Source organism: Euprymna scolopes, chromosome 15, assembly GCF_053919585.1.
Source record: "Euprymna scolopes isolate OS-2025 chromosome 15, ASM5391958v1, whole genome shotgun sequence".
Lineage (NCBI taxonomy): Eukaryota > Metazoa > Mollusca > Cephalopoda > Sepiida > Sepiolidae > Euprymna > Euprymna scolopes.
In genome coordinates, this window is record NC_136496.1 from 68,538,212 (window position 1) to 68,565,395 (window position 27,184).

The 27,184-nt window shown below is 32.9% G+C and overlaps 1 protein-coding gene across 7 annotated transcripts in view; it reads left to right on the forward strand.

The window, feature by feature from the left end:
- Nucleotides 1-27,184, forward strand: part of LOC145293867 (vacuolar protein sorting-associated protein 4-like) — a 74,062-nt gene that overhangs the window by 23,692 nt on the left and 23,186 nt on the right. For 4 of the 7 annotated variants that reach the window (XM_080140611.1, XM_080140613.1, XM_080140609.1 and 1 more), the window contains 6 exons: nt 5,332-5,464; nt 5,804-5,912; nt 12,976-13,149; nt 19,031-19,184; nt 21,048-21,096; nt 24,655-24,881. In XM_080140611.1, coding sequence (XP_079996737.1) covers nt 5,332-5,464; nt 5,804-5,912; nt 12,976-13,149; nt 19,031-19,184; nt 21,048-21,096; nt 24,655-24,881 — 846 coding nt within the window. The remainder of the gene's footprint in view (nt 1-5,331; nt 5,465-5,803; nt 5,913-12,975; nt 13,150-19,030; nt 19,185-21,047; nt 21,097-24,654; nt 24,882-27,184) is intronic. The other 3 variants (XM_080140614.1, XM_080140615.1, XM_080140616.1) reach the window with 2 other exon arrangements.

Below are 27,184 nucleotides of genomic sequence, written 5' to 3' on the forward strand. Positions count from 1 at the left end.
AAAAGAAAAGGCTGATGGGGGGTTCTTCCGAAAGTAAGTTGGTGCCGTTATAAGTAATTTCGAGATAAGATGCAAGCCGGTATTGGACTAGAAAAAAAAAGCTAGCATTTAATAAAACAGAAATACACAAATTAAATACTGAAATAAAATGGAGTTGTTAATATTTTAAATCTAAAATAAAAAGCATGATTGAAATCACTTATCTCAACAAAAACAATTCCGTCTCCAAATTGCAAACTGTGTTGAAAGAAATTCAGTTAGTAGCGTTCAAAACATTTTTTTTTTAAATTAGCCGTTAAAAGAAAATCGTGATTTTATTCTGAACTTAAGCTAGTAACGTTTTAAGAAGCTTACGATATAAAAGAAAAGGCTGATGGGGGGGGGGGTTCTTCCGAAAGTAAGTTGGTGCCGTTATAAGTAATTTCGAGATAAGATGGAAGCCGGTATTGGACTAGAAAAAAAGCTAGCATTTAATAAAACAGAAATACACAAATTAAATACTGAAATAAAATGGAGTTGTTAATATTTTAAATCTAAAATAAAAAGCATGATTGAAATCACTTATCTAAACAAAAACAATTCCGTCTCCAAATTGCAAACTGTGTTGAAAGAAATTCAGTTAATAGCGTTCAAAACATTTTATTTTTGAAATTAGCCGTTAAAAGAAAATCGTGATTTTATTCTGAACTTAAGCTAGTAACGTTTTAAGAAGCTTACGATATAAAAGAAAAGGCTGATGGGGGGGGGGTTCTTCCGAAAGTAAGTTGGTGCCGTTATAAGTAATTTCGAGATAAGATGGAAGCCGGTATTGGACTAGAAAAAAAAAGCTAGCATTTAATAAAACAGAAATACACAAATTAAATACTGAAATAAAATGGAGTTGTTAATATTTTAAATCTAAAATAAAAAGCATGATTGAAATCACTTATCTCAACAAAAACAATTCCGTCTCCAAATTGCAAACTGTGTTGAAAGAAATTCAGTTAGTAGCGTTCAAAACATTTTATTTTTGAAATTAGCCGTTAAAAGAAAATCGTGATTTTATTCTGAACTTAAGCTAGTAACGTTTTAAGAAGCTTACGATATAAAAGAAAAGGCTGATGGGGGGGGGGGGTTCTTCCGAAAGTAAGTTGGTGCCGTTATAAGTAATTTCGAGATAAGATGGAAGCCGGTATTGGACTAGAAAAAAAGCTAGCATTTAATAAAACAGAAATACACAAATTAAATACTGAAATAAAATGGAGTTGTTAATATTTTAAATCTAAAATAAAAAGCATGATTGAAATCACTTATCTAAACAAAAACAATTCCGTCTCCAAATTGCAAACTGTGTTGAAAGAAATTCAGTTAGTAGCGTTCAAAACATTTTATTTTTGAAATTAGCCGTTAAAAGAAAATCGTGATTTTATTCTGAACTTAAGCTAGTAACGTTTTAAGAAGCTTACGATATAAAAGAAAAGGCTGATGGGGGGGGGGGGGGTTCTTCCGAAAGTAAGTTGGTGCCGTTATAAGTAATTTCGAGATAAGATGGAAGCCGGTATTGGACTAGAAAAAAAAAGCTAGCATTTAATAAAACAGAAATACACAAATTAAATACTGAAATAAAATGGAGTTGTTAATATTTTAAATCTAAAATAAAAAGCATGATTGAAATCACTTATCTCAACAAAAACAATTCCGTCTCCAAATTGCAAACTGGATCTGATCTAAGGCACGACCTGGCTTCTACTCTAATTGAAAACTGTCTTTATCTGTCACAAACTGAAAACTGTCCATAAACTGTCTCTAACTGTTGTAAGCTGTCACAAAACTCATCGCCACTCCTAAAACTACCCGTAAACTAATTCTAAATATATTAATCTATATTATCCAGTCCTTTGTCTCCATTACTGACATACCTTGATTAACCATACTATTTCAGTTGACTTTTGTGTACCTTGGTGAACAACTTCCCATACCTTTGTTCTGTTGATAAACTTATTTTCTCGTTTTTATTATTTTTTCTTTTTCTTTTTAATTACTAACACTTGGGGGTACATCGATAGTATCACAATAAATCTGGATGTCTGAATTAACTAATTTGATTCAGAAATTTGTTAAAATTTGTTGGGAAGAGGGGGTAAATATATGTTAGCTGTAGACAAATGACTAAACATTGAGTTATGTCCAAATAAAATCTTCTTGAGGCAAGTGGGAACTAGGGATATCTGACATAATAATTAGTTAAAAATAGTATCTAGTAAGAGAGTGCAATTTAATCATTATATTGCCAATGATCATTGTATGTATGGATGTTGTTTGTTGGTCTCAACTCTGACAATCAGGCTATCTGTCTATTCTCAGCTTATATAAACATTATACAGTTCTGTTTGTTTTATTTCATAGGGAATTAATTTTATAAATTCCTAGAGAATAAAGAAAACTTTAGTTACATTCAAAAAGTATATTGTTTCAAAAATAGCGACCTTCCCCTGTAGAAAAGTGCCTAGTTGAAGGTGAAGATATTAATGTTTTTAGCCAATTTTTCGATATTTGTCATATTAAAGGTCGAAGTTTAAAATGATACTGATCTTGGTAAAATTCGTCACCTCTGTTGAAAGTTTTAGGCAGACATGCAAACATACATACATACATATATATATATATATATATATATATATATATATATATATATATATATATATATATATATATATAAAATAAAAGTTACAATAAGTTTACTAAGGTAATCAAAATGGTAAACGTAAAATATATTATAAATATTAAAGAGTTAATATTTACAAGTAAAATAAACTCAGCCAGATGTAAAAAGCTCAATAAAACCGAAAAGGAAATAGAGCTTGGTAACTAAAAATTGTCGACCCAAACCGATGAAAAAGCTTGCCCTATCTCTGAATACCCTTTATGTAAAATTTCAAATGTTTAGACCAGAAATCGTCTGAGTAATTTGGTAGAGACCACAGAGGTAAATTTTTTTTAAGTTTGACCCCTATTATGACCCCTTAACATTTATTGTTTTGGGTTCAAATCAAGTTATTAAGTTAGATCCATGTCCAAGGAACCTATATCTAAAATTTCAAGTGTTTAGACCCCAAATTGTCGGAGGAGTTTGGTAGAGTTCTGAAAGGTCAAATCGTTGAACTTTGACCCCTTAACAGCCAAATTTCTGGCCGAAAACGGATCACAAAGATTTTCCCAAATCTCAGTACCCTGTATATCAAATTTCGAGTCTGTAGACTTAAAATTGACAAAGTTATTGCATAGGGAAATGTACACAGACAGACAGACACATTCACTTTTATAGATAGATTAAACAAAAATATATACGTATACATAAATATATATGGAAACAATTTTGTGTTTACTGTGAACTTTTTATGCAAATATTATGCAAGTATAAATGATATAGAATATCTGCATGAATATAATTACACGTAATACTTAACTAAAGATTATTATCCTATTAGAAAAACGAAGCAACTAATAGGGAATTAATTAAAATGAATGTTTTAAAGAATATGCAAATTAGCTAGATCTTTTGCGAGTGAATGCAATTCCACAAGCCATATATAAGAAAATTGTATTTTCTTTTTAAATAAATAGAAAAGAGGGTTTTTTAATATGAATATCAATACACACAAAAGAAACACGAATTTATAGGAGTATAGGGTAGGAAAAAGTCTGGACCCATAGTCTATTTATTGTATAACAATTTACAGCTTACATATAACAATTGATTTACTCGTAAAAATGTAACTATCAAACAAATTACAGTTAACAATAAATGTTTAAACTGATTTCCATCTTCTTCCTAACATTTTCATACTCTGGAGACACACGATCTTTGCACGTTTCTGAGCATAGTTATTCCCGCTTATGGTTTTAATTTCTTCAATTGTGTTATCTTTTAGTGCTTGAAAAGATCTTGGTCTGTTAGCATAAACCACTGATTTAAGATGTCGCCATAAGAAAAAATCCAAATGACTTAAATCCAGAGATCTTGGTGGTTATTGAACTGGTCCTTGATGTCCAATCTATTTCCTTGGAAATGTATTGTCCAAAAAACTCTGCACATCCTTTGCAAAATGTGGCAGAGCCCCATGTTGAAATCATGATCCAAATTGCTAATGGTACATCATCTAGGTGAAGCATAAGAATGTTTCTAATAAATGAAGGTATGACTTACCTATTATGTTTGAGAAGAAATAAGGACCAATTATCGTACTCCCCGATAATTTCACCAACCTACCGCATAATCCGTTGGCAGTATCAGACATACACATCCTTAATCCAATGAAGATTTTCTTTTAACTAATACTATGAATTATACCTGTTAACTGAACCGTTTAAGTGAAATATCACTTTGTCACTTTCTAGGACATGGTTTTTCATCTGTCTTTGTTCTACAAACCACTGACAGTACTCCATATGGCAATCCATGTCATCCTTATGCAGTTCCTGTACTAATTGGATGAAAATAATTGCAAGATAAAATAAACCAATGTAATACCTCAATACACCTGTTTCCTGTGAAACTTTTCTTAATGATTTACATAGGTTTCCTTCTACATGTCTGCGTTCTTGTGCAGATGTTTCAGGATCGGTTGCAGTTGTTCTTCCAGTATGGAGTCGGCTGTGGATGCTTCCTGTTTCTTTAAAACAAATGAAATTTTTGCTGACAATTCTGGTTGCCTATTCAGGTACTTAGCATTAAAAATATCTGTGACTGAACACGAACTGAGGTCGTCTTTCGCATACAAAAGCACAAGTTGTACTCTTTCTGGAATTGTTATCTTTCCTAACATGCGTACCGATCTGAAAGATAATAAATAAAATTAGATATAATATTTAAATGATCAAAATTATGTTAAAGATAAGAAACCATTTGTCATAAATTGTCTATGAGTAAATCAACAAATCAACTGTAAATTGTTATATAATAAATTGCCTATGGATCCAGACTTTTGCACCACCCTGTATATATATATCTGTTCATTTTCTTCCTTCATTAAACATAACTTTGATACCCTAATTCATACTAAATGTTGGTGTCAGTCTTGGCTATACACAAAGACGCTCCAAGATGGCCTTTACCAAGGTCAGGGGCCACACATTTACTAGGTTGAACTTTTAGTTCATGAAAGAATATGTTGCATAAGATGACCAAATTAATTTAAAAACCTGTTCAGTAAGTGGTTTTGCTAATTTTTTCAATTTTAGCAACCATTTTATTTTAATTCTTTGCAAACCAACTGAATCTTTTCTATTTAGTTAGTTTTTATTTTCCAATGACTGTTGCATAAGTTGTCCTGTTTTTTACTAACTTTTCAGCTTGGAAGATGTTTTGAAAGAAATTCAGAAACCGTTTAGTAATATCGATAATGAAATCGTGTTAAACTTATTTCGCCGATCTTATGAAATTCTGAGGGAAGTTTTGACCTTTGAAACTGATCCACTTTACATGGTAAGAAATCTAAAGCCAAAGCATTTGTTAGGATTTGTACAACATTTGATCCTAAATAAATTTTTGAATTCTAAATATTAAAAAGTTTACTTCAAAATTTGATCATCTGACTGGTAAAAATGATTTTTCTTGTATTTTTTGAAAGTTGAATTTAAAGAAATACGAAATACTCCAATGGCCATGTGCATGCTCAAATTGATAATTTTATCACTTAAAAGTCATTTCCTAAATCTAACATGAGGAATAAAAACTTTAGGTAAAAATAGTAATCAAATTAAATTCAGTTTGTAAATTTATTGGTTACATTTTCTCTAATTGCTTTTTGTTTATTTATTAAAGGATTCTGTTGCTGGTGTCCTCAAATGTCTTGAAACTCAACAAAAATTATTCACTGCCAAATGCAATACCAAAAGTACGTGTGAAAAAAACGGTTCTCCTGTTAAGGAAGGTAATGTAATTATTTTTATGAGTTTGTTCTTAATATCAAAATTGAAATCTTCATTATTAAAGTGAAGCCTTAATGTTTCTGAATTTTTTAAATAAGAATTAATCATTCATATTATTTGGATTATTCAGACTACTGCTCTCATCTTGAGTGTTATTTTCACAACATTTCAGCTGATTTAACCTCCAACATGACATAAAAATAAAGTACTTGGTAAAATTCAGTTGTAAGTGACATTCTTGTGGAGGTCGAAGGTTCAACTCTCAGTGCAGGTGATATTCAGAATACAATTGCAAATTACTTAGAACCTCTACCCGATCATGAAGAATAAAGAATTCTGTTTGAAATTCAGTGCAGATTACCATTTTTGGTTGAAAGATTCCTGGGTTTGACGAGATGCATCTGAAGAAGGTCAGAGGTTACATCAGCTGAAACATTGTGAAAATGACCTTCGTGATAAGAACAAAAGTCTGAATAATCCAAATAATACAAAAGTGAAAGCAATTAAATTGTATTGTCAATAAACAAATTATTAATAAGATTTCCTGAAGAGAACAAACAATCTAATTATGTGGGAGATTTACCAGATGAAATCTATTTTATCAATAAATTTGTAGTGCAAGGAGAGATATTCAAGAACTATGCTCCATTACTTTTTAAATGTCTCAATTATTCTCACACCTTATTCTTCCTTGAAGTAAAACCTAATTGGGATCATTTATTCATTTTATTACACTATCAATTTTTAACAATCATATTTTTGCTCTTCTTAATTTATACTAGAATTTTTAAGCATAAAAATTATTAAAATTGTACAAAAACAGGGAAACATTTTGTTCTTGTGGGATTAAGTAAAAAAAAAATGTTTTATTTGGACTATTCAGACTACTATTCCATCTTGAATGTTATTCACACAACATTTTGTCTAATATAACCTCCAATCTTCTTCAGGTGTATCGTGTTGAACTCGTGAATCTTTCTTGTTGAACTCAGGAATCTGCATGTAATTTTGAACAGAACCCTTTATTTAATTCACAGGGGTAGCATGCTCTCATTCCATCAGCTATTGTACAACTAAAAACAAGAAGAGGTTTAAGGCTCCCAAAATTCATACTAAACCTGTGGTGTAACAGTTAAAGTACTGGTGAAATTTAGTCGTAAATAATACTCTTCAGAAGGTTGACAATTCAAACCTTAGTCTGGGCAATACAAAGGATACAGTTGGGAATTACTTAAGCAATCTATCTGGTTATATCTCACCGATTGAGAGCATGTTATCCCCATAGAATGAATAAAAGATTCTATTCAAAATTCCATGAAGATTCCTGAGTTCGACAAGATACACCTGAAGAAGGTTGGAGGTTACATCAGTCAAAACATAGCGTGAATAACTCAAGATGAAAACAGTTTGTCCAAGTAATCCAAATAATATGAATTATTAATCTTCATCTTAAAAATGCATAAAACATAAATAAAATATTATTGACGAAGAACAACAGTGAAGAGAAAGATATCTTAAAGAAGCAGCACATATGTTGAGCAGCAAAGTAGATCTATTATAGCGTTGAGGAGTGTTTATTTTGTTTCATTTTGGTGACAGATATTAACAAATTAAGTTATCTATCCACATGTATATGGGATTTGAAAGGGACAAAAATATATTTATTTGGTATAAACAAATTTTGTGACAACCTAAAATAAATCTAAGTAAAGAATGTGAGTTCAAAGAGTCCAAGGAACATTCCGGATAAAAGAGTCATTTAGCATGTAAGAAGAAATTGAGTACATTTTGGCAGTTGCTGTGTGCATTTACTTGCATGTAAATAGGATAGGCATAAAGATGTGTGTGTGTGTGTGTGTGTGTGTGTGTGTGTGTGTGTGTGTTATGAACTGCATATGTATATGCGTTCTTTGAGCGGTGCGTATGTGCTTTGTTGGGTGTGTTTTAATTTGAAATATCTTTCATCATGTGTATGTTACTTGGTGAAAGGTCGTTCATCCTGAGGCCCCTGGATTGGATTATTACATGTACACATGTATTGTCTGGCAGAAAAATAGGAAGGGGAGTGAAAAATGCTGTGTTTGTTTTTTGTTTTTTTTACTATTTGCAAGATTTGGAAGTTAATATATCTCTTGTATTTTGATTGGTTGAAAGAAACTACTAATCTGAGCTTTTGTTCCATCGAGACTAGTTACATAAAATAAAATCCACTGCAGCTGCTATCAGAATTTAATTCTTCCATCTACCTTTCTTTCTCTCTTTCTTTTCTTCTTTCTTTAACCCACCCTCTATGCAAGTAGTTGGAGACTGCTACTGATAGCACATGACTGTTTCTTTGTTAACAATTGATCGAGGGATTGTTTGTTTGTTAAGCGAAAATAGAAGTGAAAAAAGGCAGTTGCTGCCTTGACCTTTGGGAGTGAAAATTCATTGTTTGAAAATGTCAGACCTGGATGTAGTAACTCATCGTGGCTAGACATCAGGAGGCTCTAGATGAAGGTCCTATTTCGTCAGTTAAATTTTCACCTAGGTGATGAAAAAAATTCCGGCTGAGTTCAGACAGAAAAGTCTTAAAAAATCAAGTCAAAAGTTTTGTCTAGAGGAAAAGAAATAAGTGCAAATGTTAAACCTTAGATAGTGAAAAAAGTGACGGTGCAAACAACAATAATTTGCTTGTTCCTCAGGAAATATTTGAAGTGAAAAGGAAAGTGTATAATCTTTAATGGTGCAATAAGAAGAAAGGGCCTTCTCTAATAAGAAAAAGATTTTCTTTTCGACTAAGCAAGTAATGTTTTTTTTTCCCAAATGTGAGTAAAAGAAAGTTGAAGAAGATGCAGATTTATTTGATAAAAAAAGAAGAAAATCCAACGAGACATTATTTTTATGCTATATCAAGCAGGAATGCCAATTCTTCTCTCTAAAAAAAATTCTGTATAAATTATCCTTGCTTCTAAAAAAAATATATTCTTACCTCAAAGTAAGTTTTGCCTCTTTAACTTTTTTCTTTTTTTTTTTACATGGAGGTCACCACTTATCAAGGCCCGGAAGCCACTCGGGGATAAGGATTATTGCGTGCACAGTAATCAATGGGATAGTATCGTATTAATCGTCAGCATTGGAGATTCGACAAAGTGTCTTACTTAAGGGGGCAGTTTGTCAGGAATTTGTTTATGTTGGACTTGAAGACAACCAAGTTGTAGTCAGGTAGGAAACAGGCAATCAGAATAGAGTACCACAGTTGTGCACTTCTAAGAAAGAAGCTCTGCTCATGGAATCTACACTTGGATTTAGGCACAGATAAAGAGTGGGGCAAATTAATGACAGTGGTTTCAGCTAGACGGGTGTTTTTTTGTAAAAGATTGGCAAGAGGGGACCAGAGATTGGAGTTCAGACGAGCACCTGCCATGAAAATAGCAATAAAACAAAGACAGGATCGCAACATCTCTTCTGTGGGAGAGAGGCTGCAGGGAAGAGAAAAGGGCATCCCCCACTAAGCCACAAAGTCTATTTTGTACTCTGTCAAGGCAGGATAGGCTGTTTTTAGCAGCTCCTTCCCAGATGTGGCAGCAGTACTCCATCCTTGGACGTACTTGGCTTTTATATAGAAAGAGAATTGGATCAGTAGTGAGATATCTTCTGGAGTGGTAGAAGGATCCCACCATCCTCCCAGCGACCTTGGCAATAGACCTGATGTACGTGTTCCATTTCAGATTAGGAGTAAAGGACAAACCCAGAAGCTTGTCAAAACATGGAGCCTTCCCAAGACGAGAGCCATCCATTTCAATTGATGCCAGATGGGGATCAGAGCATTGATGGTGTAAAGATAGGAGCTTGGTTTTAGATGCATTAAAAGTAATCAGCCACCTCTTCCTCCACTGTACCACGCACTCAAGATCAGAGGAGAGAGAATCAGAGAGAACTTTGTCATTTACGGCCTTTGATGTGTTGCCATAGATGGTCATGTCATCAGCATAGATGTCAATGAATGATTTATGTGTTTTGGGAGATCATTGATGTAGATCAGGAAGAGGGGTGGGCCCAGGATGGACCCCTGAGGGACTCCAGCATTAATACTCTGGACCTCTGATTTCTGCCCATCAACCACTACTCTAATGAGCCTATCAGAGAGAAATGATTTAATAATTGAGAAAACATTTCCAAGGCCTTTGATATGTCAAGAGCAATTGCCCTAGAAAGGAAGCCTTTGTCAAGAGATTCACTATCCTATGAGATATAACCGTTAGCACATCTGCTGTAGATCTCTAGCAGAATGGAAACCATATTGCATGTCACTAAGAAGGTTATTTCTGGTGAGGTGGTTGACTACTTCTCTATTTAATATGGATTCCAGCAGCTTACTCATGACACACAGGAGACTTATTGGTCTGTACTGAGAGGGAGATGACTTATCATCTGAATTCTTAAATACAGGGCATACTGATGAGATTTTCCAGGGTGTTGGAAAGCACTTCTCCTTAAGGCAATGCTTAAACAGTTTTGTAAGTATGGGGACAAGTTCTTGTTGGAGCTTTTTCAGCACTATATTTGGAATGCCGTCAAGGCCAGTTGCTTTACTGGAATCAAGGTTCTTGATTAGCTTGGCGACTTCACACACAGATATTTGTATGTTGCATAGCGTGTTGTCTGTTATACGAGGAAATAGGGGGAGTTGATGGCCTTCGTCGCATAGAGTAGAATTAGCTGCAAAGTTCTTGGCAAATAGTTTAGTCTTGTTTGATGCTGACGAGATGACTGCAGGTCCATTGATGATGATTGGCATAGAATGCATGCTTCTGTTCAGGATCCTGTTTGCTATTTGCCAAAACTGGTGGGAACCAAGCCGCTGCTCAGCTACTTTGGATTTGACGGACTGAGCATATAGCTCTCTTGCATGTTTTATTACTCTTTTACAGTGGTTGCTGGCAGTCCTGAAAGCAGCTTTAGTCTCGGTACATCTATTATGTTGCTAGCTATGGAAAAAGTGATTTCTGTGCATGATGGCAGCAGCACATTCTGGGGAGAACCATGGCTGGCTTTTAGGTTTTGTTGGAATTTTTTGGATGGTACGAATCGGTTTATGCCTACAATTAACCATTCACTCAGGTCTGTTATTATAGAGGACACATCCTTTTTAAACATGGAATGAATGTACAGAAGCTATCCCAGTCAGCCATAGAGTACTGATATACAGTACGGTGGAGAGGTACGTCTGAAGACTTATTACATTTCATTTTTATCTTAACTGCTACAACAGAGTGGTCGGAGGTCCCAGAGGAGATAGAACGGAACACGAATATAGCTCAGGGGAAGTTGTGAGAAAAAGGTCTAGAAGGCTTTCATACTGACCGGTAGTATCAGGCACACGGGTGGGTTCGTGAACAATCTGAGTGAGGTCATAGGCAACGGCAAAATCATGACAGAACCTCCCCTCATCATTTGTCTTATTTGAGTGGGTCAGCCATTCCACATTATGGACATTGAAGTCACCGCAAATGTGAATGTTTGCCAAAGGATGAGCAGACAAGATGTGGTCAATTTTCTCAGATATACTCTTAAAGATAGTAACCCCACTGTTATGGGGGCGATAGAGGGCAAATATAAATGCGATGGTGTAAGCAAGCACATATGAGGTAAATTATGGTCTTCTCTGGAGATATCCCTACCACATGGAAAGCCATCTTTAATGTAGGCACATATTCCATGCCCATGGCGATCTTGGGGGTCAAATTTAGATGTTAAGTTAGAGCATCCTTTAATTATGAAATCGTCTAGGGAAGTGGTCAGCCCTATACCAGTTTTGCTTAGAAAGAATATGTTCGGTTTTGTCTCCTGTAATTGGGTTTCAACCTCTGGAAGGTTGGAACATAGACCCCTGATGTTGGAGAAGGAGACATGGTAGTAGGGCTGTACATTGGAGGATGTTTTTTTTTGTTTTTTTTTTAGATATGTTATGTTGAGGTTTTGGGATTTATGGAACAGGTCGACAGACTTGGTTAGAGCAGGACAGAGAGGGAAAGTATGAGAGAAAAAGACACGAAATTTTTTTTTTTTTTGTAGTGCATGATAAGGTAAAGCCGTAACAATTACCCACTAATATGGCATCGAGAGGCCCCACCAGAAACTACTACATGGTCCAGAATCCATTTACCAAATGGCAATACAGCATCCCTGATACTTTGCACCTGCTGATAGGACAGCTTCCTTAGTGGTTAATCCAAGGTTCGGGTCGCTGACTATCAGGTAGATAACGTCAGCCCAGATGAAACGTTTACCTCCGGCACCTTTACTAGTGACATGGCCACAAGGATAGACATAGAAACAGAAAATTTCCGACATCTCAGGCTACTGTTCACAAAGTACTACCGACCTGGAAAGCAGCTTTTTTTTTCACCCTTTGTCAGAAAAATCACTCATTGGAAATGAGGACTGAGGGATAAAAAAGGAGAAACTACCGATAACACATCCACAGTGCATTATCTACTTTCCATTAAAAAAAAAAAAAAAAAAAAAGAGGTAATCTTTTTTTATCTTTTAATTTTATTCTTTCTCTCTCCTGAACTGTTACTAGAACTTTTAAGGTTCACGGGGACATTTTTTGGCAGTCAAAATACAGTCTTTTATACGGTTAAAATGTGGAACTTCAGACTTTATTATTATTTTTTCCCCTCCCCTTTCAATTTATTTTTCCCTTTTTACATAAAATTTTATAAATTATTTCAAATGGTTTTTACTTCCTCTTCTTTCTCGTTGCATTACTTGTAAATGGTTATATGGAATTGGTTTTTACAGGTTATAGTATTTAAATACGTCTAATTTGGCTGTTACTAAATTAAATTCAGACATTTCTTCTTACAATAAGATTTAGAACATCAGTAAACAAAATTGTATTATGAGTAACAGTAAAATAAAATACTAGTAATTTTATAATAATAAGTAATGATATTACACATTTAGACAAGATTAGATTTAAGACTTCCAAATTCATACTAGAATTCTTTACATGGACCCATGGCATAACGGTTAAAAACAAAGGATTTACCTGTGCTTCTACATTATTTTTTACAGAAATACAAGAAAGTTATGTTGACATTCAAAAACAGAATCGAATTTCAGCCATTGAAAATACTATTATAAGTCGACCACAACTGAGTTTTGATGATATTGCTGGTCTTGACGATGCTAAACAAGCATTGTATGAAGCTATAATTATGCCTTTTAAGTTCCCACAAGTTTTCACAGGTATGACATTTCAAGTTTTATTTTGCTATACAAATACTTATCAGTAAGGATTTTTGAAATTTATTTTGTAGAGAAATTAAACTAAATAAATTAACATTTTATTTATCAAAGTATTATTATTATTTCAAAGCTAATGTCTTATACTGTCAACCAAGCTTCAACCTGTTCCATTGCTGCAATGTCGCATCTCTGTGCCTATATTACAAATACTTTAATGAAATATGCTTTGATGAACTCATAACACTTGTGCCCCCTTGATGTACATATCCCCAACTAACCTGACAAGCAGTAAAATCCCACCCCTTCACTGTTGAGCTCCTTAGATGCTGGAAAGTCTTTTACTCTAATAGTTTCCTCCTTTGGACTGCTAGACTTTGGAATTCCCTTCCTGTTTTCCTGACTGTACTAAATTGCAGAAGTTTAAATGTAATGTGAACAGACATCTTGCTGCTCAACTCCCCACAGTTTCCTATTAGACATGATCCAGAATAGCAACCTGTTATATTCCAAGTGGCAATATGCTTTGTTTGGGGTTAAAAAAATGTTTTTTTAATTATTTTAATTTTTCATTTGCTTGTCTCATGATTAAACATTTTGTGAATGACTTTCAATTTTTCTCTCTCTGTTGCCATTTTATTTGTGCTGCATTTTATAAAATTGTAAACAGCTATGTGAAAATCTTTCATGTGGTGAATTATATGATGTCTTATTGTTTTGTCAGCCCACTGAAATCCAAATAAATTTGCTGCACCTTTTGGAGCAACTTTTGTGATGCCACTTATTGCATGTTCTGCATTTTATAGAGTTTGAGTAAGTTCCAAGCTTACAAACGCTGCATGGGTATTTGCTTTGTGAGACAGATATCATCCCTTTAGCATCAGATATCATATTTCGTTTTTGTCATATTATGCATATATGCAGCTGCCTCTTTCAAACGTTGATTTCGATCTGAGGATTTTAAAGTTTGCATGCTCGTAAAGTCGGTTTAGAAATATTTTGTGGTGAAATAGTCTTAGTACGTGTTAACTTCTTGTGGATGTATGAATATTAGTGTTGGGACAATCAAAATCAGGAATCAAAAAAATCAGAACTTTTGAGGATATTAAAATCTGTATCAGAATCAAAAAAAATTGTGTTAATGTCAAAAACTACTCTTGTAATTGTTTTTATATGTTTCTTATTGTTTAGAACTTAATTTTCCATGGCTTGCATTAATGATGAAATGATGAGTATTATTCTTAAACTAAAATTTATTGATCACACCCACAAGTGTATTTTTATGTTTGCAAAAATATATGTACATATTACATAGGGTTTTGTGGTAATCTGATCCTCCGAATGCACACACAAAAAAAAGAATTATATTTAGAAATTTAAACAAAATCAGTAATTGTATCAGAATCAGGAATTTAGAACAGAGTCAGTAATTGTATTGGAATCGAAAAAAAATATTAGAATTGTCCTTTCACTCGTGAATATGAAAAGTGTGTGTCTGTGTAATTTCTCTTATGATTTGTTTTACGTAGTACTTATTTACTATGGAGAGTGTGTACATTATTCAAATTGTTATGTGTTATATTTTGTTGCGAAAATTGTTGATACAGAAGCGAAATGGATTGGACATCTGATAATTTATATTCTTTGTTTATATAATGTGAGAATCAGCTCCCGTGGGTTTGTGCACCTTAACTCTTGGGTGAAAAATACATTTTTTTTCTATTTATTTTATTTGAATTTGGGACCAATTTTGTGCAAAATATGCAACTCCTTTTTATTATTAACTAGCGGGGGTACCAGGCGTTGCCCGAGTGTTTGTTTCCGGGACGGGGGTGGGGGGAGTTTTAAAAAATGTTATGGTAGGTAAGTAGGAAGGATCAAACCCGGAGTCATGAGTAAAAGTAGGAAAATAAAGTGTGAAAAAAAAAACAAAAAAAAAAAACATCTGCAACGTTAACAGTTCGGCCACCAAGAAAAGTCCATTCCAGTTGTTTAGGGGAAAAAAAAAACAAAAAAAAACGACTACGGTAGGTCGGCACGAACGTGAAAATATAATGTGAATTGTCCAGCACGCTAACCACTACGCCACAGAGCACTGCAGCTTAGTTTAGTGATTTTAAATAACTTCACATGAAAGAACTACGAAGCCAAACCGGTGTTCTCTTCTCAACTGTTCCTTGTGAACGATCCCCAAACGGTGTTAAGTGGTGGCAGGGGGAGGAGGAATTTATTAGAGAGAAAATATTTTACCATTTCCATTGATCTTAACCGATTTTGGCCGTGACTTCTCAGCAGAAAAAGTATAGAAATCTAAGATTATCGAGGAATTTGAGAAATAATAAGCCTATAACACACCTCAGATATTGTTCTGCCGTTTGTGCATATTATATTTGCATGAAATATCTTGATTTTTAATCCTATTAATGTCAAAATCAACGGGAAAAAATGAGTTCATTTTATTTATATAGAGATGATTTTTTTCTAGCATTTTCACAGTTTGTGTAATTTCTTAAACATATTTTCATTCAAATTATATTTGGGCATTCTCTGATGATAATATAGACAATATTAGATGCCTCCTAATAGGCTCAAATTTCCCATCAACAAAAATATGAAAACAAAAAGAAATACAATGGATCATCCGACTAAACACTCATAAGACAGGTCTTAACACAGACCTTGGCCAACTTAAAGTCTACAAATACTTAAAAAATAATTGAGTAACACAATCACCTACTCATACATATATACTTATACGTATGTATTAACCTGTTCTTGTTCTATATTGATTTCAATATGTATATTACATCTTTTCGTTTTATTGTTAACACTTGCATTATTCTCTTGTTATTCTTATTATTACTTTATTTATCTTCATTATTATTTTTATTATTATTATTATTATTATTGTCATTATTACTACTATTATTTTCGTTATACCTAACCTTCTATATACACCATTTTCTTATATATATATATGTTTACATCGTTAACTTCATATTCCTACTTATTAACTCACTTTATTTTATACATGTCTTTAAATAGTAATTGATTTTTGTGTTTGACTATATAAGTATGTGCATATGCGCCTATATATGTATGTATGTGTTTATATGGGGATGTGTATACATATATCTGTATATATATGGTTTTATATTGTTTATATATATGTGTATATATAAGTGTATGTACATTCCTGTTCATGTAATGCATAATTATGTTAATGTGCACATCTTTGTGCTGCCTTACATGCTCTTGTATTTTGTTTTATGCTTATATATTTGTATATGTATGTATGTGTATTTATGTGTATGTGTATTTGTATATTCTATATGTATGTATATATATATATTTATGTGTATGTGCTTATGTGTATATATGGTATGTGTGTACATGTGCGCGTATGGGTATGTGTGCATGCATGTATGTATGCATATGGGTGCACGTATGCATGTCTGGACCTGTACATGTCATTGTATGCATATATATGTGCATGGATATATATGCGTGTATGTGTGTGCATGCGTGCGTATCTGTTTATGCATATTATTATTTATATATGCATTATATGTATGGGGGGTGCATATATTATATACATATGGTCGTTGAGTATGACTGTGTATTGGTATGTATGCATATATATGGATGTTAATTGTGCATGCATATATATATCTGTACCCTTATGCGCATGTTTTCTTTTTATGTAAAAGCTACTATTGGTCTATGGTTTTAATATAAATATTATTTATACTATTATTATTATTATTATTAATATTTTATAAATATTGTCATTATTATCAATACACACAGAGTGACTTTCGAGCCAAAAGCACATACATTTAAGTACTTGCTCTGATATTATCCTCGGTCTGTGTATGAGAATTCCTTCGGGTCTGAGACAATTTTCCTTCAGGACCGAGACTATTTGTATTCTCATTTAATTATTAACTAATATTAGTTTTATTGATTTTATTATTATTATTATTATTATTATTTATCTATGTTCATCTCATCTTTATTGATGGAGAGATGGAATTTACTCACCATTAAAAAAGCCGACATTGTCTCTAACTCTGCTCTCTTCAGTAGTTTTATTATTATTATTATTCATTATAATTATTAGTTTTATCTCTTACTCACCATTAAAAAAGCCAACATTGTCTCTAACTCTGCCCTCTTCAGTAGTTTTATTATTATTATTATAATTCATAACTAATAATTACATTATTTTTACCATTTAACAATTTCATTTCTATTCCATTATGCATATTGAAATCAATTGCGCCTCATTTTTGCCGTTTGAATTAAACCCTTTTACGTTGCAACATTAAAAAAAATATTAATAAACACAATCTTCTTCCACAAACGGCTAAAATAATTCACATGAACTTTTTCGAACATGATTGCTGGGAATTAGCGCTATCCACATTACAAATCTCCAGTTTTTTCAACGGGTTTCTTTTTCTTTTTCATTTCGATACATTTTGTGACCAAGAGCGGAGGTCTGCTTGAATTATAAAAAATAACAATAAAAATATTAAATACAAAAAGTAACATCGTTTTTTATGCTTTAAAAAATCCTCATAACCTTTAAATCACTATATATATATATATATATATATATATATATATATATATGTTTCCTTCATTCAATTTGTTTCCTTAGCCATTTCATGTTGCGGACCAGGATATAAAATACCCTAACTCGCTACAAGAAAAAACTAATGAAACGAATTGAATGAAGGAAACAAAGAAGTCAAATGCTGGAATAAAATAAACATGTCATTTATTTTCTGTTGAGAAATGAAAGTCTTGGGTGTACACGTGTTCATTCAGCCGTTGACGACGACTACGCGCGTGGAAGGAAAGGGGGAATGCATTAGAGAAACGCGAAGTGGCAAGCCGGCCTGTAGAAAGAGAGGATTAAGCTCAGTAGAGCGTAGCGCACATGTCTGTTTTGATGGACCAAAGGCGAAGGGGAGATAGAGTGACGTTAGAGCACTCGAACGCTGGTCCAGACGAAAAAGAGAAGTTAACAGGTTTTGTTGACTTTTATACTGGAGTTAGTGTTCTGGGTGCGCATGTCTGGTTTTCACTTAAAAGGAAGTGACGTCACAGCTCGGGTGTGTGTGTGTGAGTGTGTGTATGAGGATGTGTATATGCGTGCGTGTGTGTGTGCGTATGTGCGTGCATGTATATGTGAAGAAAAACGTGTTCGAACATGTCTAATGGGACTGGGAGAGTTGAGCAGCAAAATGTCTGTTCACGTTACATTTAAAATTCTGCAGGTTAGTACAGTAAGGGAAGCAAGAAACTGAGGAAATTCCAAAGTCTAGCAATCCAAGGGAAAAAACTATTTAGATGGCTTTCCAGCATCTGGGGACCTCAACAGTGGAGGGGTTAGATTTTGCTACTTGTCATGTTAGTTGAAAGTATGTACGTTAAGAGGGCACAAGTGCTATGCGTTCACTAGAGCACAGTCCATTACAGTACTTGTAAAAGAGGCACAGAGATGTGACATTGCAGTGATGGGACCATTGTTGGAGCTTGGCTGATAGTATGGGATCTGTTAGATTTGAGACTCTTTTTTGGACCCTATCTCTGACTGAAAGACTAGTGGTAGATGTACCAGCCCAAATGTAGGAATAATACTCCATGCATGGGCGAATTGTACCTTTGTAAATATATAGGATACTCTTTGGTGTGAGTAATTTTCTAGCATGGTAAAGAGAGCCTTTGCAATGTCCTTTACTATAATATCATTTTAATATATACATCATATGTAATGCTTGAGGTTATAAGTTTTGTGATAAAATTAAAATGATATTACAGTGCATGTTTAATGTGTTTGGTTAAGAAAAGTTTTTTATTGTTTTCATTTCAGGAAACCGAAAACCTTGGAAGCGAATTCTACTGTATGGTCCACCTGGAACTGGCAAGTCTCGTCTGGCCCTGGCTCTGGCTTCTGCAACAACATCAACGTTCTATTCCATTTCTAGTTCTGATCTTCTATCCCACTGGGTAGGAGAAAGTGAGAAGTATGTATTTTCATTTCAGTTAGATTTATCCTACAAGATGAATAACAAAGGTCTACTAAACTCAGATGTGCATTTATTGTTCTACTAAACTCAGATGTGCATTTAGATAGTTAGAGCAAGGTGAATGAAAGTTTATGAAATTGTTTCTTGTTTACATATTATCTTTGAAACTAATGCATTTCAGGAGAAAAAATTATGTACTTATGTGTCATGGCGAAATTAGTATAAATTTAAAAAATAACATAAAATGATCAATTAGAAAAGTAATTTCAAATTATAATATTCATTAAATAATCGAGTTTTATTGTAATTTTTTAATGTGGAACAGTTGTGCAACCAATTAAGTGCAACAAACTGATTCTCTCTCCTCTGATCTTGAGCGCGTGGTACAGTGGGGGAAGAGGTGGCTGGTTACTTTTAATGCATTTAAAACCAAGCTCCTATCTTTATCATCAATGCTCTGATCCCCATCTGGCATCAATTGAAATGGATGACTCTCGTCTTGAGGAGGCTCTATGTTTTGACAAGCTTCTTGGTTTGGCCTTTACTCCTGATCTGAAGTGGAACACGTACATCAAGTCTGTTGCCAAGGTCGCTAGGAAAATGGTGGGATCCTTCTACCGCTCCAGAAGATATTTCACTGCTGATGCAATTCTCTATCTATATAAAAGCCAAGTACATCCAAGGATGGATTACTGCTGCCACATCTGGGCAGGAGCTGCTAAAAACAGCCTATCCTGCCTTGACAGAATACAAAATAGACTTTGTGGCTTAGTGGGGGATGCCCATTTCTCTTCTCTGCAACCTCTCTCCGACAGAAGAGATGTTGCGAGCCTGTCTTTGCTTTTATTTCCATGGCAAGTGCTCATCTGAACTTCAATCTCTGGTCCCCCCTCACCAATCTTTCACAATAAACACCTGTCTAGCTGAAACCACTGTCAATAATTTCCCCATTCTTTATCTGTGCCTAAATCAAAACATAGATTCCATGAACAAAGCTTCTTTCTTAGAAGTGCATACCTGTGGAATTCTCTTCCGTTTGCTTGTTTCCCACCTGACTACAACTTGGATGTCTTCAAGTCCAACATAAACAAATTCCTGATGAACCGCCCCCTTAAGTAAGACACTTTATCAAAACTCCAATACTAACGATTACTACGATATTATTCCATTGATTACTGTACACACAATAACCCTTATCCCTGAGTGGTTTCCGGGCCTAGATAAGTGTGACCTCCATGTAAAAAAAGAAAAAAAGGGAGGTAACCTTTGACTTAAATTAAGGGTCCACCATCTTTAAACTTTATACTTGGGAATTATGGCTGATTTTTTTTTATTTAAAAATATTTCTAGCACATCATCTACTGGATCAATCTTGGAATTCATACTAATTTCGCCATGACACATACATACATACATACATAATAATGTTTTCACCTGAAATGTGTTGGCTTAAAAGATCAAACATCATGAAATTGAGAAATAAATGAGTTCACAATGTACGAAAGAAAAAAATAAACAATTAATTTTGGGGAAATATAATGAAGTGTTGTAAGTGGATTATTTCTCAGTATTAGAACCAATTTTACGAGACATAGAAAGAGCAGTGAATCTAATGTATTAACTCCAAGAAAGAGTTGATGAGAAAGAAAGACCAAAAAGTTTTACAGTTGATTTCTCATTGAGAGCAAAACCATCCATTTGAACAAAGCTTTAATAGAAAACAAAATTAAAGTTTATTTCAAGAAAGAAGAGTTTGCTTAAATGTAAGTAATTAGTATGAGTTCTATCTTGGGTCCTGAGTTTTTATTCTTTGATTCGAGTTTAACTCAGCAAATTCATTTTTCTTTTCATTTCCTCTAGATCAATCAGAGAACTTTTCCAACATGCCTGCCAGAATAACTCCTCATCTGTAAGTCTGCTTAATACCTCTATTTGATTGACAATATAATTAAAGTACTTGTTTTTTTTTTTCTCTGGTTATTTAATAATTTTTTGAATTATGAAATTGTCAATTGATGAACAGTTTCCATTATGCTCGTCTGTTTGCTGAATATTTAATCACATTTTTTTATGTTTTTATATTTTCCTAACTTATAATGATACTTTAAAAATTGTTTATAAGTTGATTTTGTATAGAGGTTAACCGTCGGGTTTTTGTATGCAAATATTTTAATTTTTGAAACCCTACATGCTATATGAATGCTAGTTTGCTTTTATACTTTCAAAGATGCTTAAAATTATTTCCCACAAAATTATTAATCGATCAGAATGCAGTATAATCATATTGATACACTGGTTCTTATTGAATCAATCATTGTGCATAATAACATTGATACGCTGGTTCCTGTTGGATCAATCATTATGTATAACATTTCTTATTGTATCACCGAAGTTAAACAACGTTGAACCTGATCAGACCAGTGTTGGTGACCTTTTGAGAATGTATGTGTGAGGGTGATGACCTCTCTCTGCCAAATAGAAAAAAAAAAAAAACTGCAAAAAGCTACATCATTATGTCCCCGAACTGTGAGATACATGCGACTGTGGATGGTTATTTAATTTGGAAAAACATCTTAAGAACCAAAGCAAGCACAATTCCATTTCAGGATGTATTTTAAAACAGTTTGACCATATATCTGACTGTTAGATATATATGGTTGGAACTAAGGATGAAAACACAGCGGGAAGTGATACCATCTGTGGCAGCAAAAAAATACATGGGGAGACTGCCAAGGATTGCTTTAATTTATTTTATTTTGAAAACAGAAATGGACAAAACCAAATTAGGCACAAGGCCAATTAAAAAAGTAAGGAATGGGGTCTATGAAGATCCTTGTCAGTGTCACTGTACCTTTGAATTGTCTAAGATATTCCTTACTAAAATTCTCAGTCACCATAATACCACATTCACACCTGGGATTGTTTTACTTAATGATGTCGTTTTTTTTTTTAATTTTCAAAAAAAAAAAAAAACAGTTCTGTAATTTTTTTAATATGTTTTTGTAATTTTTTTTTTTGCTATCATTTGTAAAATAGATTAGAAATATTTAAAATGTGTAAATATATTTTTTTATTTGTATAAATATTGTGATAAAAAACATGCATAAAGTTACTATTTATAGTTTGATGGTTTTACCATGCTAAAAATTTAAGAACACTGGAAGAGTAGCGATATTTTCCAGTTCATATATTTAGAAAACAAAACAAACTATACATATCATTAAAATAGTACTGTACTTTGGGGTAATTGTGCCAAATCTGGGGTTAATTGCACCAACTAAAAAAAGGGTTCTTTATATGCATGGTTGCCAAAAGAGCACTTTTAGCTTAGTTGAAGCTAAAATGTATGGTATATCGAAAAATAAAAATTAGATTTATGTACTTAATAATTTTGCAATGGATTATAGATTTAAGTATTATCTTTATTAAAAATATTTAGATGACAAGTATAATTTCCAAGTTCTATTTCTCCTGCAATTTTGTAATATAAAATCTGTTCTGTCTACTGAAGAACAGATCTTCTAGCAAATATCTCCCTTTGCAGGCCTTTTTTTGTTAGTTTATCCTTCAGACCTGTTCATCGACTGTGTAGTAAAATGGTGATGTTCAAAAAATATCCAAATACTTAAAGGGATAAAAAACTATGTCATTAGAACAGTGCGGAAGGCAGCTAAAAAGAATCATGGATGGGCATTGGAAGCCTCAGCTGGTGAACAGGTCTGAAAGAAACCCCTAAAAAAAAAACCCTACAAATGGAGATAAATGCTAGGAGATCTATTCTACACTAGACAAAAGAGATCAAGTGAAGGTTAGATACCCCGTAGCAGAAGACGAATACTAGCGAACATTTTCATGTTCGACCTTGACATTGGCGTTGGTTGTTTGTAAACACATCAAATAGCAGACATGGTTGAATGTTCGCAGGCAAGATTTTTTAAAATTTAAAAGAAAAAATATATATTTACAAAACTTATAAGGATAAAAAAAAAAAAACTTTCTATTTACACAAAACTTTTTAATGTAAGTAATAAAACGAACGTATTTAAACAAAATATATTTAAATAAATGGGTGTCTTTCTGAGTGCATTTTTTTATTATATATATTTACAGAACTTTTTGATAAAACTAATAATAATAATAATAATTATAATAGAAATAAATGGTAAATTTTTACAACATGCCCCAGCGTATTATAAACACCCCAACCTCCCTATGTTAAAAACGGCTTTCAGAATAAACACCCCCAACCTCAAAAGCTGTTCTTAACATGGGGAGGTTAGAGGGGGTTATTCCGAAAGCCGTTCTTAACATGGGGTGGTTGGAGGTGTTTTTACTACGCTGCGGCAGGTTGTAAAATAATACCAAATAGATAAATAAGCCAACGTTATAACTGAGAATTTCAGATGGTGTTCATTAAAAAATACATAATTTAAAAAAAATTTCAATAAAATTATAACCAAACTTTTTAATGGCAGAAACAAATATAAAATAACTGGCTTGTTCGGATTTTTGCGACCAAGATTAATTTTTATGTACAGTGTTTTTTTTTGTTTTTTTTTTATCTATCTTTGTGCATTTTTAATACAATTCAATATTTATTTAAAGTACGATGTATGTAAGTGGTCAGTGAAGGAGAAATCCTTCTAGACGGAGGCAATTTTTTCATAAAATCATAAGTATAAACAATCGAGATTTAAAAAATATATTTTATTCACATATCTTGTATAACTTTTATTTTTATGAAAATGAAGTGTAGTATCATAAGATACAAATCTTTATAATTTTACATTTTTATCAAAAAAAAAAAAAAAACTTGCTATTTGCTTACTTCTTGACAAGGACAAATTAAATACAATTTTAGCATCCGAAATTCTCAGTTTCTAATGTTTTGTAATTTATATAGTTCATTTTAAAAAATTTTTAAGAAATTTTTATTATAATTATTATTAGTAGTAGTAGTTTTATTAAAAAGTTCTGTAAATATATTAAAAAAAAAAACGCACTCAGAAAGACACCCATTTATTTAAATATATTTTGTTAAATTTACGTTCGTTTTGTTACTTACACTAAAAAGTTTTGTGTAAATAGAAAAAGGTTTTTTTTAATCCTTAAAAGTTTTGCAAATATTTAATATTAAAAACCATATTTTGTAAATATATATTTTTTCTTTTAAATCTTAAAAAGTTTTGTAAATATATTTTTTAAAAAATCTTGCTCGCAAACATTCAACCATGTCTGCTATTTGACGTGTTTACAAACAACCAACGCCACTGTCAGGGTCGAACAACCAGTGTCACTTGAAATGTTCACCAGTATTTGTCTTCTTCTACGGGGTATCTAATCTTTACTTGATCCAACAAAAGAAAATAACTTGCATAAAAAATATATATTTGATTTTATTTTGAATATAGTATACAGTAGATGTCTATATATTCATAAAATAGTTTCATCTTTTGTCTGTTTGTAGATAATTTTCATTGATGAAATTGACAGCATTTGTAGGAAAAGAAATATGCAGGAAGAAGAGCACACACGAAGGTTTAAAACTGAACTTCTCAAACAAATAGAAGGAATTGATAATCGAGAGAATAGCGACAAACTCTTTCTATTGTGTGCAACAAATTGTCCTTGGGAACTTGACGTGGCCTTTCTGAGACGCTTTCAAAAAAGAATTTATATTCCACTTCCTGATAAGTAAGTTCGTTATTGCTTGTAATTTTGTGCTGAATAATTATCATTATTAATGTTAATTTTCTTACAGTTCTCATTCTTGTTTTTTTTTTTTTCTGATTTATTAGTGAGCCACCATTTATCAAGGTTAAAAGTCACTTGAGAACAAGTGATGAATAGATTATCAGTTGAATGATACATAATATTATAAGATGATTGAAAATGATAAATGGAATGAACAAAATTTGATTACTTATGAGAACAGTTTACAGGTATTTGTTGACATTGGATTTGAAGATGACTATGTTGTAGTTATCAGGGGAGTAATTCTGAAGTAATATGTTCCACAGATAGAAAGTGCTTGGAAAGAAGCCCTGTTCATGAAAATTCTGTTGCAAGAAAGGAAATTTCTTTGCAATTGTGGCAGAAAGAAGAGTTTTATCTGTGAATATCTTAAGAGGAAGCATTCATGTTTCATTTTTGTAGAATGACTTCACATTTAATAGTTTCTGGAAGAACAGTTATGTAGTTGTTGAGAAACATCTTTGCTTCCTAAACACAGAGGCAGAGATTACCAGAGGATGATGAAGCTTGGTGACAATTCATCCTGGATATTCATCAGAGTCCCATTACTAGAGATATTGAAATTTTTTTTTCATATACGAAAACATCTCTCTCTTTCTGTTTCTCTTTCTCTCAACCCTTGATGTGGTCCAAATTCGTTATGTCAACTTTTGACAGTGTCTGTGAGGAAAATTCTTACTCTTTTTTTAACTCTAATGAGATTTACATCATGCAAAACTATGCTCATTTGCATAAATGAACTATGATCATCATACCAAAAAAGCATTTGCTTTTTTTCCTCATTAACTGATATGATGGCTGCTACAGTTGTGGTTCTAATACAACTTGATGTCAAACCTGTCCATGGATTGCCTTGTCAGGAAATCAGACTTCTGACACTACCATATTTCCATCGCCTCTGTTATTGTGAGGGAGAAATAGATTGGGGGGGGGGGGTCTGCTGATGCTTTCGACAGTTGCAGTGATAATCATGCTCAGTTCATTTACCACTTGTGTGTTCGTGTTTTTGTTCTTTCTAACATTCTGTTGTGTTTCAACCCTTGTGTGTCCTTCCCTTTTTTTCTTTTTTACCCTTATCACATGTGCGATAAATATTTGTCTGCTAATTAACTATTTCCTCTTTTTGTTATAGTTTTTTACTTTCTTCTCCTAATCATTTCCTAACAGTTGTGGAAGGCGGATATACGGTGGCCCTGGGATACATTTTGTTTCAGGTTACATTGTGGAATGGGATGCTTTTCCGGCCTCTGGTTATGGTATTTTCCCCGCCTTATAGTGTTATTACAATGTTATTTGATTATATACATGTGTATTATATACTGTACTGTATTTTGTTACTAATTTTTAATATGTACTGTATAAAATTTTGCTTAGGCCTTGCCATGTGGTGATTTCACCTTACGATCCTAACCCTGGAATGGATTAATGTTGTATCCCGGGGTTCTACTGTATTACTAACCACATAAGATACCTTCAATTACTTTGTTCACATGATATATGCATTGCAAACTAGTGAGTATTGTAAAATATTGTTGTCGTTGTTGATCAAAAGAGTCTATCAGGCATGTACGTGCAGTGTGATGTATAGAAGTGAAATCTGGTCAGTGAAAGTTGAGGACATGCATTGCATGGAGAGAATACATATGAGAACGATACAGTGGATGTCTAATATGAGTCTTAAAAATCTTTAGATCTAATGATCTCAGAAAATGATTAAATCTGGTCAGTATAGGAAGATGTGTGCAAAAGAGAATACTTTTTTAGTATGGTCACATTGAAAGAATGGATGAAAGTTTTTTCGTTAGTAGATGTAGAACAGTTAAGGTAACAGATTTACTTGGTAAGGGAAGATCAAAGGAGACATTTGCTGAAGAGATAAGAAATGATTTGGAAGAAAGAGGGATAAATAAAGACTTGGGTAGAGATAGGTTAGTTTTTAAGTGAATTTCTAAAAACCGTGTAACACAAGGCAGCATGTAAAATGAATGTTAAATCTATTATGATGATGATGATGATGATTTTGAACTGTTTTTGTAATTAAAATTACTTATTCATATCCAGAAAACAATATCAAACCTTTGAGAAAAGATTTGAAAGTTGCCTCATCAATTGGTGAATTGTTCAGTCTTGTTAGGCCTTGCTAATTAATCATACTAATTTTGTTAATAATGTTCATTGTACACACAAGATTTTTAATGTTTTAAATGTTTAGAAAAACAATAATGTTTTGTATTTGACACAAA